The following is a 14,678-nucleotide window of genomic DNA, read 5'->3' on the forward strand; positions in this document are numbered from 1 at the left end:
ACACACACACACACACACACACACACACACACACACACACACACACACACACACACACACAAAAAAACAAAACAGCATTAACTGTTGTACCTGAAAGTTGTTTTTCTGCTTGTGAACAAAGTTCCTGTCCAGACAGGAAATGCATTCCTCGGTGTGTTTTTCTCAGTCTGGGAGTGTGTGTGTTTCCACATGTGTGTTTGTGTGGAGACAAACAACAGACATGTCGTGGTATCTTACAATAACTGTCTGTGGAATGCAACCCACTTCCCTACAGTACAACTCAGCTCCTGTCTGGTTTAGCCGCGTTTATATCAGATCATTAAAGTTATTAAGTAGTTCTTATTTTGAGCAAGAGCCCAGTTGGGTTGAGTAAACAGCGTTTAAAATAAAATGTCATCACTTATTGGAGGATGATTGTGCTGCAAAGAATTGTGAAAAATCAACAACAACCTCCTAATAGTTTATCAAACTGCTTCTGGGGTTATTGATAGTCCAGTTTGGTCATCCTCATCATCATCATCTGAATAGCAGCAGGTTTGATGCCACATCACATAAATTATTTTGTTGTTCCTGTCGTTCTGCTCTCAAAAAAAAAGACAGTAAAACCTTATCCTCTGTCTGGCTGGAAATATTTGAGTTTAGTTAAAGAATGACAATGGTACTTAGAGTTGACGTTACATTATCCTTTTTTTTAAGTTAATGGCAAAAGCACTACACATTAATGTTGTTTGATATCTTTTTTTCTGATTTGATGTAATGGAAAACTTATGCGTGATGAGTTGCACAACACGTTTGTCCCTTGGGAGCAGGAATTGAATGAGTTGGACACATTTTGTTTTCTTGGATTCTACATGTTGTTTTTTCGGGGGTGGGGGTGGGGTGATAAGTAAATGATATGCCTGAAAAAAACCCATCAAGTGCAAATACAGTTTAACAATTTATTACATAAACATAGAGTACCAATATTTACACTACACAATCCCTTAAGGCAAAAAGTAAAGAAGCATTTAGGCAAGAATTTTAGCAAAAGTCATCCAGCAAACAACAACTTAGCATGGCAAAACTGTACACACAAAAACATTTACAGTCATCAACAAAAATATATTGTACAAATCAAAATGTGGATCAAAATCAAGCTCTTGAAACAGAACCACTTGGTCTCACATTGCATGAAAGAGACATGGAGTTTTGTGCCATCAGAGAAGATGCCATCCATTCTTAAAGCTAGTAGTACGTTTTTTTTTATCATTCTTCGTGACCATTGACCTGCAGCCAAAGCAGGAGATCACCGGTCATTTAAGTCCGTAGCCTGAGTTCATCTCCATAATAAGTTCCATGGACAGTGCAAGACTCATAGTCTAAGCTACAGTAAGCCTTCTATCTACGTTGTACATTACAGTGCTGGTTTTGCAGCCATACATTGATAGAGCCACATAGTAGGTCCTTTTTTGGTGTGAATTGAGTCTTTTTTCTCAAAGTCAGTACATCAGTTAGAACCACACTGACGTCTTTGCTTTGGTCTGATCAAGAGCTGCAGGAGAGAAAGAAAGAAGGGGGGTTACTACTGTGCTAAGTGTCACTTACTGGGCAAGTTAGACGGTGTGTGAAGTTTAACAAATGCTTGAAATTGAATGTATTGTTTTGTATCTACCTGTGTCATACACCTCCAAGGATCCATGGAGGGCGGAGGGAGTCCAGGTGACAGAGCCAGCCGTGACGGCGCTGCTGCTGCTGCTGCCGGGGTCCATCTCCGTCTTCACTCCCTCGCTGAGTGGAGAACTCCCTGTGCTGGTGGTCGGCTGGCTCTGGTTCCTGACGCCGGGCAGCAGCAGAGGATTAAACCTGGGATCCAATGCGGAGCTGTGGGTCGGGTATGAGTGGAGCATGGGGTGGTGGTGCCGGGTGTGGATGTGAGGGTGATGGTGAGGATGGTAGACGTTGTGGACATTGGGGTAGCCGCTTGAGCTCGGGGAGTTCAGGCTGTAGGTCCAGCTATCGGGGAGGGCGGATGGAGGGGGGAGGCTGGCCTGGGAGAGAACGTGGTCGGCCCACAGAGTTCCGTCAGGGTGGTTGAAGGAGACGGGGCTGGAGGAGAAGTCTGGGTGGACCGAGACAGAGACAGATGGAAGGCAAGGACTGGCCTGGGATGGATAGGTGCTGGTCCACACTGAGCTGCTCTGACCCTCAGAGAGAGACCCGTCTGAAACAATCACATCACAAAGACTTTAACACACTGCGACTTAATAATTCCAGTGTTTTAAGGACTATAATCATTAACTAAGGATAAAATCTTCATTATCTATGTATATTGCTCTTGGAGAATTATTTCAATTTGCTGCCCCCCTCACCTTTCCATAATCCAGAAGTGGCTGAGGCAGACGGCTGAGTCACTCTGATGGGTTTGGTCTCGCTGTTGAAGGTGCTGGACTGACTGAGAGCCCGGGAGAAGTGCTCATCCACCACGTCACCGATGTCGCCTTGGAAGTAGGTGAACAAAACACAGCGGGAGCTCAAGTACTCTGCTTCTGCTGGTTGAGGACCATCCTTCAGGTCTGAATCGGATGTGGATCTGTGGCCCGATTCGGTTTCTGGTGCTGCGGGACTCTGCCGAAGGCCATGATCCCTGGAAAGCATCCCTCTTCCTCCTCCATGCTGCTGCTGCTGCTGCTGCTGCTGCTCCATACACTCCTGCATCTTACTGTAAACACTCAGCCTCCTCTGGAGAAAAAGAGACAGAAAAAGATTAATTAACAGATCAAACCAGAAGTAAAAAAGATTTTAATAGCATCACAAGATAATTTACATTTCTGTGTTTTTGTTTTTTTAGATGGAGAATAAAGAGCCAAATCGTATTACACATGTTGGAGATGCTATAATTGTTTTCCACACAATAAAGACATTAAACATTTCTAAGTGTCATAATCATGGGCTTGGGAGCTGTGTGAAAACGAGCAGCTTTTTTCCCATACTGCATTCCAACTATTTGTAAAGCTCAGTGTGCCCCATCCACATTCCTGAGTGGCTGAGCGGCTGACATTACATCACCATTTGACCGCAGGATTAATAGTTCCGTGTCATTACGCCTGACCTGAGGTGAATACCCATCATCAGGCCGGAATTTAATCATTCAAAGCTGAAATTGAAGTTAAGAGGGGGTGTGTGTGTGTGAGGGGTAATGGGAGTTTGAGCTGGTGTCCTGAAGAGAAGTCAGGCAATATGGTAAAAAAAAAAAACTTAAAAACTTTTATATCTGTGTGAAAAGTATCCAAAATATTCCTTTAGGGGAGGTGATATTCTCCATCTTAACTTTATATCCCAAAAGTGAACTTACACATTTTCTTCAGCAGCCTATATCACAATGAGTTGCTGTTAATTAGATGTCCTACACACTTCATCCAAGAAGTTAGAGCATTTGAAATGTCCATTACTCCAAAAAAGAAAAAAAAAGTAAGGTTGTGTCACTCAATAGCTTCCAAAGTTGTATGAAGAATATCTCACCTGTTGTTGTTGCTGGTGATGGTGGTTACAGTACGACGCCTTGTATGCCGCTGCGGGGAGGTAGTGCGCTCCATAGCTCTGGTGGTACATCACATCCAGGCAACTCATAGCGACGGACCCGAGCGGCTCAATGAGAAGAGAGAGGCTCGGAGGAGGAGGAGGAGGAGGAGGAGATACACGCACAACACGGCAGAGGGCTCTTCACTCCTGAGGCTTCAGGCGGGCTGTCTCCCCCGAGCTACCGGCGCCTCCATATATGCCTGAACGCGTACAATGGCCATGTCGTCCAGTTTGCATACAGACAATGCGCGTCCCGCTGCGCGCTCCACCAGCATCACCCGGGGCCACAAATGGATCAAAACGGTATAAGACACATACTGACTGTATCCTAAAAAAAAAAAACTTTTTAGGCCGCCTCTGATTGGATGAGTTATCCCTTCCCTCCTTCTCTCTCTCTTTCTGTTTTGGAGGGGAGTTATATTTAGAGAGGGCTGGGGCCATTTACGCACGCCCACCGAGGCACAGTGGGCATGGAGCAGTGGAGTTTAGCAAGGCACTAACACAGGCATTAGTGCAATGGTTCAATTCCCCCCTCATTCATAAAAGTGTGTACTCATACTGTGGGTCTTATAGAGATGTCTTGGTTCAGAGACAGGGGCCCATGAGGAGGGGGGCCCCTATTGACCTTATAATAGACTGACTGTCACAGTTTAATAATAATAATAATAATAATCAATCCTTTATTAGTCCCAAGAATCAGTGGTGCAGCAAATTATTTCTCTGCATTTAACCCATCCCGGAGGAGCATGTCAACTGGGCTGCAATGAAGCACCCAAAAATAACATTAAAATAGGTGTCTTGCTCAAATAGGACACCTCGGCATGTTGCCCTGGTAGGCCCAGGGGTTTGAACCACCAACCTTGTGGTTATGGGACATGTCTTGGTTCACCTCATTTGCCCTTACAGGACTGACTGTCACAGTTTAGGGTGGTGGCCACGACTTTGGAAATACTTAAAGGTTAACTTTGGTCATTCTCTATCTGGACCCTATCTTCCTTTGTTGTTTTGTATCTAAGTTACTGATGGGGCCAACAATTTGTGAAATCTGTCCATTGTTGTACAGTGGGAGTACGTTGCAGCCAGACGGGCTGCAAACGTTGATGTCGGGCAATTGAGCACCATCAGTGTAGTCTACAAAAGTGCTTATTATCTGCCACTTTGAGACTCAGATTGTTGTTAAGTGTCTTGACTACATTATGGAAATACAGAGAAATAAAATGATTTTTGGTGGGAGTTGGTGGGAGTACAGAAAGCAAAGTGTTTTATCTAAAAGATGTTTAATGTCATGGCTGGATAATTAGAATATTCGGAAAGGTGGATGCAACGCCTATGCACAATTTTCTCAGAGATAGACAGACAATAAAAAAGAGACCGGGGATCAAGGGGAATGGTAGAGAAGCAAGTTTTATTCCTCTGTAGGGCCCATTCCATACTATTGTCAGAAACATATAATAGCAGACATGCAGATAATAGACATAAAGGCAAAGAAAGATGAAATCCAACCATGAACTTTGCAGTGGTGTGTCTATTAACCATTCAGCTTCCAGGACACCATGACTATCACTGCCATGTACTGACTCCTCCTTAGCTCTCCCTCCTTGATTGAAGCTTCCTGAGTGAGTGAGTTGAGCTGTTTGCTGCCACCTGTTGGTGAGGACACTGACATGACACAGCTGTCAGTTTGACCCTTAATGAGACCTGCTGTAAACTACACATCTACAACATCTGTAAAAGAACAAAAATGACCCCAAGAAGAATATGCTGCCCTTTAGTGAATATTACACTTTGAAGTCAACTAAAAGTACTGAAGGGCTATTTGCTGAGGATCTCAAATGCACAGATTTAATAAGAATCATGGACAGGCAAACTTAATTCTAAGTTATTCAAATTATTTCAAAATGTGTCAATCCATCAAACACTTTTCTTTCCATGTTCACCTTTTCCTCTCCTCTCACCTCGGTGTTTACTAAGTAATACAGACGTGTGTTATTTAGAATTAAATACTTTTTTTTTGCAACATGTAAGAGCTCTTCATAGACAATTAAAACTCTTGAGACAGAATGTCTTCAGCTCAACTATCATCCGTGGGCGCCTTGGTCTTCGTGGGATTTAGGCCGGCCTGTGTGTAGGCATCACTTCACCCTCCATGAACGTCAGCCTTGCCGGCAGTTTGTTAAACTTTACATAATTTTTGCCTGCCGACAACATATGGTGAGGAGAAATGCACAGCTTCTTGTTATCATGGCTGGTGTTTCTAGCAAGCTCCAGGACTTTGATTGCCGACGTTCCACCCTAAAAGCCTCAAGCTGAATTTAAGCACCAGTGCCACTTGCTCAACATATGGTTGGCCTTCCTGAGCATAGAAGGTTTGGGCATTCTGAGAAAGTGATTTAACTGCCCATTCTGGCTCAGCCACATCTCTTTTTCCTCCGTCAGATTGAGTCAAGAGAGAAATTTCACCAGATTGCACAGTATGAGAAAAAGTGAACCAAAATGATGGAGGGTAATTCCAGTTAACGGCAGTAACCAGTTACACTGACTCACATCTCAAGCCAAGGAGGGAGAGGTCATTAAAAAGGGCTGACTTAAAGATATGCAGAATTTAGGGGCATGATTACAAAAGAGGGTTTTAAATATTTAAACATGAGAGCCAATTCCATTTTACAACACACAATTTTACAAATAAATGACCGCAAGTGATTAGATTGATGACACCTGGCTTCTTTGCTGCTTGTTGTTATCCTGTTCACCAAAAATAAGTATACCATGTGTAGGAACTGACCTTCTGTCTCACATTCAGTAAATTGTAACACATAACACTGCAAGTGAAGACATTTTTTTCGCTGCTGTCAGCAGAGGTTTAAAATGTGTTTAAAAATTAGTTTGTAGACGAACACAGCGCTGCTGAGCTGCAAATTGGTACTGTTGAATCCTAACCACACACACACACACACACACACACACACACACACACACACACACACACACACACACACACACACACACACACACACACACACACACACACACACACACACACACACACACACACACACACACACACACACACACAAAAACACACACACACACAGAAAATATCCATCCCATTTCCATTCCCACACATCAACACCAATCCATCATGTAGTCACAGTAATTGGCCTCTCAGCTTGTCCCAATAGGAAAAGCACAGGTGTTACTAATAACGTTAATGATGTTTCCGTTTTATTCAAAAAGTGTCCTAGTAAGTTAGACAGTGAGCCAGCATGCACAAAACCAGGACACTGAAACTGAAGCCGCTAAATGGAATTCAGCCGTCATCATTTTTATTATTTCCACCTGTGCTTTACTCTGACAAATCTAAATGTCTTCTGTGAAAAAAGTAAAAAAGTCACTGATTCAGTCCAATTTTCCCCACATGCGGTTGTGCGTCGGAGATACATTTTTCTCTCACTCTGCTTTTCATTTTTCTCTTCTCATTCTTACCCTTTAATCAGTGTGCACTTGCTCCACTGTGGGATTTTGTGAAATGCAAATGTTTACCAAAAACAACAGGAAGATTTATTATTTACTCCCTGCACCAGCCCTGCATTCTGGTTGCCAGGTGTCTCATCTGATGAGACCTCTGAGACGTCTATGGCAAGTGAGTAACAGTCTCACCGTTTTCACTCATGTTTCATTCACCTTGATTTTACGGAGGGAGTGTGAATTATTCAGTCTCAAGCTGATGACGTGATCAGACGTTAGAAAGTGGGGCAGCATTTTGAAGAAAAGCACTTATACAGAAATCATGAAACACATTTGGAGTTTTGTTTATTTCAGAGGCCTTGCCCATGATGAGAAAAGGCTATAACTAATATTGGCAGATATTTGCAAACTCTTTACATATGATACAAGTTCATAGTTGAATCAGTATGGAGTGTATTTTGTGGTCCTTTTTAAAATGTTTTAATTATCAAAACAGCAAGTGCTCATTTTGTCCTCCAGGATAGAAATTATATTCAAAGAACAGTAATAGTAACAGCCAATGTGTGGTCAAATCATTGATCAATTCTACAATGAATAAGCAATTAAAAATCTATCACAACAAAGTTAGAGACTACTGGGCCAGATATGAATAAACTGTCAACATCATCCCCATAAATCATTCAAATCCTTTACTGCCACCTGCATGTCGTGACTGACAGATTGCTGACAAAGAAACTGATTATAATATTGTGCAGAGATGGCAGAGTTAGTCCACGTCTCCATCTAGTGTTTTCATAGAGGGAATCTTGTCGCTCGCTTCCTTCGCCTGCTGTGGAAGTGGGCCAGTGGAACACTCAGAGTGATGCCTGGAGACAGTGCAGGAAGTATCAAACACACAGATTTATAGCGGTGTCACATACACACACACACACACACACACACACACACACACACACACACACACACACACACACACACACACACACACACACACACATGCGGAATCATGCACACTTGATCGTGCGTATTACAACAGAAAGAGACACACAAGCTCTCTGACACAGACGCTGGACCTCGGGGGTATTTCCACCAAACATCTGGAGCAGACTGTGCCTCTACTCCTCTGCTTCCTAATGAGGCACAGAGATGATTATTAGTGGATGTTTTAGAGGGGAAAACGGAGGGAGGAGAAGGGAAGGGACAGAAATTAAAGTGGAGTTGGAGAATTGTTTGCTTTTCATGCTATTTGAAAGCCTTCAAAGAACCAGGGGCACCTCCAGTGCTTTAGATCTAAAGAATTCTTTCATGCTAACTTAACTTCTTCTACTTTAGATCACAGGCACACTTCAGAGGAGCACTCTTCTCTGGGAAGGAGGATGTTTTGGTGCTATGTCCCAGGAAACCTAAAAAATAAAACCCCAAAAAACAGGTCACAAGTGCTGTGTCCCAGATCTGAGTCTCAGAGGTAAAGGAAAGTTGGACCCTCTGAGTTTTTGAGACATTGACGATCACAATTTTTGAGTTCACAAGTTTTTGTCAAACTGATTTTCAGCATAAAAAATGCAGTATCTTGCCACATAAAAAGATCTACCTTATTAAACCTTACAGTGCAGTCCTGATGAGGCAGGTGTGAGATAACGCTGAGTGCTGTTGATGATGATATCTCACATTAAGCAGACTGCAGCATCATGAGTTTTGCGCTGCGGTTGCTATCGTTCTTTTGCCCCGGGGAGGGGCTAAATAAATGTACACCTGCCTGAGCTCACTCTGTGGACGATCTGAAGATGATGATGATGATGATGATGATGATGATGATTATAATGACGATGTTGGTGGTGAGGATGATAAGGCTCATATGCAGGGAAAACAAATGAACACCCCCCATGCTAGCTCTCTCACATACATCTGGTTACTTGTAGGCCACAACCAACGTAGATGTCATTGAGCTGCAAGAAGTTTTATTCTTGTAAAATCCTACAAAACAACACTAATATTTTTGGTTTCAATGACAAATGTGATAAGTTTAAATTTTGAATCATATTTCTCATATTTCTTTGTCATAAACCTCTAAGACATTGAGTCAAGGGACACATATACAATGCTAATGGCTGGCATATTGGTCAAATTCTTCCATTATATCACACATACATACTTATAATATGATATTTGTGTACCTGTACATTCAGTGGATAATTTCATGCAGTTGCTAATTTAGTGTTGTATGTGTGAGAGGTGGGGGAGGAGTGCAAACATTAGCGTCTAATTAAAGACCCATTAGTACGCCTTCAAATACATGGAGTGATGCAATATCAAAGAATTTTAGTCTTATTCAGAGTATATATACAACTGGATTTGCCTCTAATCCAAAACTAGGACATATGTCTTCATGTGTAATATATTTTAAATGAGACAAGCAACAACACTGTTGGATCATTAGCACTGTAGCACCAGTGTGTTTTCTAATGAGCAAAAGACAGTCATTTGTAAGTTAATGGAAATGGAATTCCATGTTAATCCAAAAGGAACCAAAACATTTCTTTTGTCAAACAAAAGCGCCACGCGTTTGCCTTTTCATTATCTCAGTGATCTCACATATTCAGTTTTAATTGCTCTAGCCATTATTGCGTATTTTACAAATGGAAATGGGAGTTTTAATTGCAAAGACTAGACAAAGAAAAGTACTTGCTTCTGAGCGTGCATGTGTGTGTGTGTGTGTGTGTGTCTGACGGACTGAACCTACACTGTCTGTCTGCCAACAAAGTGACCAGTGGATATTGGCTTCCCTCAAGAGTCACCATGCTGACCTTGCTTAAGAAGCAGATAATTACTTATACTCCATCCTCCGGTTATAACTCATATTCTGCCTGTATAAAGATAAAGGAAACCGCACAGGCTGCCCAGCAGAAGTTAATGACATGATGGAGACTCAAAGACAGGGTCATGTTGATGGAGGTCGAACCCACTTGACAGATGTGTGTACCCCTTTGGAGAGTAAAACTGGGTGGAAATTACCTTTTAAACAAAAGCTGGACATCTATTTAAATGTTAAATCTGAAAATCCACAACTAATTGGAAAAAAATGATGTATATGTTGGACATTTGGCTTCACACTTTGGATATGCGTGAAATTAAGCAATACCGGTTCCTTTCCATACAATGTTGCTCTATTACTTTTTGGAGCTTCATTTTGATGTCTGGTTTAAACACTGACATGGGGAAGAATGTTGATTTGATTCATATTATCTGTGACAGTAATAAAATGCTCTCCAGTAGAGATAACACACAGCATGAATGAAACAACACAAAGGAATAAGTGGAGACACAGGAAGCTTTTTTTGCTGTGCTGGCACCTTGAGCGAAAATGTGGGACACGGCAATTCTTAGCCTTTATTTTACTTTGGGGGCCGCCCCTCCATGTAAACTTCTAATATAACTGAATACAATGATTACTGCCTCAAAAAAGAATGTGAATTTTCTTTTTTATAAGAGGGAAAGACTCATTTGAGAGCAAAAAACAAACTCAAATCTACTTCATATCCTCTCCTGAGTCAGTCCTGTGTTTTAATTTGCAGTAAAATGTTGTGTTGGCTCTGTGTGCTAATATTTTCACAAACTAAGCCATTTATAAAGGGCCATAAATACTTGAAAAAGGTAGACTTTGATTTATTTATCACCCAAAGACTCTACATGAATTAATCTTAAAAGTTACAAAAAAATTATTCAAAGTAATATGTGTCCCCTGGAGCATGTCAAGTGCGTTTTCAACAAGAAAAAGAAGACCCTTCCTATCATAACATTTCATTATTTATTCAACAACACTTCAACCAAAATAGAAACTGGTGTAAAAGGTTTGACACTACTAACTGAAGGTGATTCTCTGCTGTGTTAGTTTGATGATTCTCAATTGACAAACTCAACTTACCTACCTGTCCATCTATCATTACAAATTACACAGCCCTAACTGGATCATTAAGACTTCCATCTCAAATGTGATGCCTACTGTAAAACATACTCATTAAAAACACATTATTCTGGCTTTTCAGAGTATGACATTCAAAATCAGGACAATCCACAAAAGCATCTACATGTGTTATTATTGCAAATTTCCCCGCTGCGGGACTAATAAAGGATTATATTATCTTATCTTATCTTATTATTACAAAAACATCAATGTACTACTATCTGGTTAATAAAGCTTCCTACTTTGTTTCCTCCCTCACACAACTCCACATAACCTCTTTGCACTCGTCCTCTGTTGCCCTTCCAGTTGTAATAACTCTAATTCCCTCACGCTAATGGTGTGTCTCTGCCTCGGCTCCTGCTGGGACCACCAGCCTACTTCTTGTGGTCACAGCCTGGCCTCGGGGCGAGGAGGACCACGGACTGGGGAGACAGAAGAAGGAGAGAGAGAAAAAAAGAGGGAGAAAGGGCGGAAGAGGGTTCTGGTTTGATGCATTAGGGTCTACCCTCAGACAGATTGTTCTCCTCAGGCAAAAAAGACCTGTGGGTAAAAGAGGGTGTCATTGAAGCGTGTGTGTGCCTCACTGAGTGTGACATCCAAAATTGGCGCCAGCAGCAGATTTAAACAATAACACCTCGCTGTTTGACCTTACTCACAAAAAACCATCAGCGTATCTGTAAGGTTTGTGTGTATGTGTGTCTGCACATGTTTGAATTTATACCCCACACCTGCATCTACATGCTAAATCTGCTCAGTGTTCGAGGTCTGTGTGTGTCTGCGTGTGTGTGTGTGTGTGTGTGTGTGTGTGTGTGTGTGTGTGTGTGTGTGTGTGTGTGTGTGTGTGTGTGTGTGTGTGTGTGTGTGTGTGCTGTGTGTGTGTGCTCCGTTGGAGGCTGGGGAGGTTTTTGAATGGCAACGATGATGAGCAAACACTACAGGGGAGAATAATCCCTCATTACCCATAATTCCCAGATGCTGCACTGCGCCGGTGAGCGCGAATAGATTCGTCCCACGGGCAGAAACGGGTGGAGTCACTCACTCGATTTATTAGACCGTCCCAAACCCCCTGCCCCCTGCCCCCGCTGATTAGCATCTCCTCGTCTCTTCCAGCTATACCACCCACCTGCTGTCTTCCATATGTCCTAAATCCTCTCCACTACTTACACTCTTTGTTTCTTTGATCAGAATGTCACGTTAGAGATAATTCCTTAAAAGTTATCCATACAGTGTGGTGCTGATCACTCCTCATGTACTATAAATAAACACTGTGCATCATGTTAAAAGTGGATAAACCTGATTAGCATGTATCTTATCTTTAAAGTAACAGTTCGACATTTTGGTTAGTAAAAAGTTTGCTTTCTTGCAGTTAGTTAGCTAGATGAGAAGATCAATACCCCTCTTATGTCTTTTCACAGCCGGAAACCTGTCCGCTTAGCTTAGCATCAAGACAGGAAACAGCTAGCCTGACTCCGTCTGAAGGTTAAAAAAATCAGCCCACCAGCACCTCCAAAGCTCTCTGATGAAAATGTTTGCTTTTGTTTAATTCACACAAAAACCCAAGTGAAAAAATAACAATTTATAGGTGACTGCCTAGTGTCTTGTCATTATTGTAGGTTGCTCGGCAACCAGACCTAACATTTAACTGTTACTGGGGCCAAGAAATGGGCATATCACCAACCCTTTATAACTAAAACGTGTCGTTTTTACAGTTTGGGTTGTATGTGGATTAAACAAAGAAAATACATTATCTTATACTGAGACAATATAATCGTCGCCTGGCTGTAGCTTCATGTCTAGCAGACAGACTTGAGAGTTGTACAATTTGTGTCACCTGATTTACGGCAAAAAAGTGAATAATCACATTTCATAAAATGTCATTCATTCCTTTACAGAAGTGAGAAGGAATATAATATATTTGTATAAAAGTATGGTTGCAGAGTCCACGGTTATAAGCAAAGAACAAGTTTCAATCTTGTAAACTATAACTTCTCCCCTTTTCCTTACTCTTCTCTATCTTTGATTGTTCCATTATTTATTCCCTTACTTCCTCTCTGTGAGTTTGCCCTCTATTCTCCTCTTCCTTTCATCCCCCTGGTACTCTTTGTGTCCCAGCCGCATCCTTCTATCTATCTCTCTCCATCTGGGTAGCAGTGAAGTATCCATCCATCAGAGAGAAGAAGTGGTGTTGAAATCCCGTGTCTCCCATCACAGCCCCTCATCTCTCTGTGTTTACATACAAACATATTTCAGCCTGCTTACATGTCAGGGGCACAAGGAAGAATGCAGTATATCTTATATCCTATTATGAGTCATGATTTACGCTAGATAAATATGGGGAATGAGATGTACATCCTGAGGAGGCCCGAGGGAGCTTTGTTGAAATTCTATTGCAAATGACAAAATAGTAAAAAAATAATGGAATTTGTGGTATGGACATATGTGGCAGATATTGGTCGTCTATTACTGTAAAAAAATGACATTATTAAGTTAGAATTGTCTGCCTCTGATGTGATGATTGAATTATATTTCTAAAGAGACATTCTGCAATTTTTCAAGTTAAAATAGAGTAAAAAAAGTAACTTGCATAAGCTTCAAGTGAGTTTTAAAATGACTGCTAGTTGTGTCCAAATTACTGTATTAAAGATGCTTTATAAGGTGACTGGAAAAACAGAACCCTTGCCATTTTTGTGTGTTGAATTAAAATGGCCAAATTGTTATTAGGTTTAAAATATCAGTCAGCCCTTGTCTGTTTTAGCACCCCTACAAATGGACCCCCTCAGTGATGGACCCAACACTTGTCTTCATCTTTGGACGTCCAAGAAAGGGTTTATCTGTGAAGAGGAGAGAAAACACAGTTGTTGCAAGAAGAACTCCACAGTCATCAAGTGAAAGGATCTGTGAGATTTGTTTGATGATACCTTAAAGCTGGAAAGCTTGATGTGCTTTATGGCTGCGACTCCCACTGATTGTGGAGAGATCTCATTTCACACATGAATGTCTCTCTCTGCTGTGTGTGTGTGTGTGTGTGTGTCCATACACTCTGTAGTTAGTGCCTTAACATTACATGTATGCTTGCCCGGGGCTTTATTAGATAGAGGAGGAGGAGGAGGAGGAAGAGAATGGGGGAGATAGATAGTTGAAGAAAGTGGAGAAAAAAAAGGGGGAGAATGTGATAGTGAAAGACAATAAAAAAACGAGAAGAGAGGCATTTTCTTTGCATTTTCCTTATTTGTTGTTTAATTTTTTTTAAATAATGAATGCCCAATTTATGTATCACTAGCTCGTACTAGCGGGGAGAGATACAAGCTTGGTACCTGCAGGCCCTCTGGGTGCTTGGGGCTAGATTTATCACCACCGGGGCCCTCTGATGATGAGGCCGTTTAGTGGGGGGTCCCTGTAGTCCTCCACTGATTAGTGCCAAACATCTTCCCTAATAACCTTAACAAGAACAACGCCTCAGGACGACATGCTGATGCACACAGGCAAGTGCATGCACACACACACACACACACACACACACACACACACACACACACACACACACACACACACACACACACACACACACACACACACACACACACACACACACACACACACACACACACACACACACACCTCTTTGGAGATAGAGAAAAGAGCTAAAGGCTACCCATCCTCCTCTCATTCTCCTCAAAGTCACCCCTCTCTCCTC

At 41.8% G+C, this 14,678-nt stretch overlaps 1 protein-coding gene across 1 annotated transcript; it reads right to left on the reverse strand.

The window, feature by feature from the left end:
- Positions 1-965: 965 nt before the first annotated feature.
- On the reverse strand, positions 966-3,836 carry vgll3 (vestigial-like family member 3). The gene is made up of 4 exons (XM_054615826.1): positions 3,499-3,836; positions 2,349-2,718; positions 1,652-2,200; positions 966-1,531 (listed from the first exon to the last, which is right to left on the reverse strand). The coding sequence occupies exons 1-4, from the start codon at positions 3,604-3,606 to the stop codon at positions 1,491-1,493; spliced, it is 1,068 nt and encodes a 355-aa protein (XP_054471801.1). The 5' UTR covers positions 3,607-3,836; the 3' UTR covers positions 966-1,490.
- Between the last annotated feature and the right edge of the window lie 10,842 nt (positions 3,837-14,678).

This window comes from Anoplopoma fimbria, chromosome 16, assembly GCF_027596085.1.
Source record: "Anoplopoma fimbria isolate UVic2021 breed Golden Eagle Sablefish chromosome 16, Afim_UVic_2022, whole genome shotgun sequence".
Taxonomy (NCBI): domain Eukaryota; kingdom Metazoa; phylum Chordata; class Actinopteri; order Perciformes; family Anoplopomatidae; genus Anoplopoma; species Anoplopoma fimbria.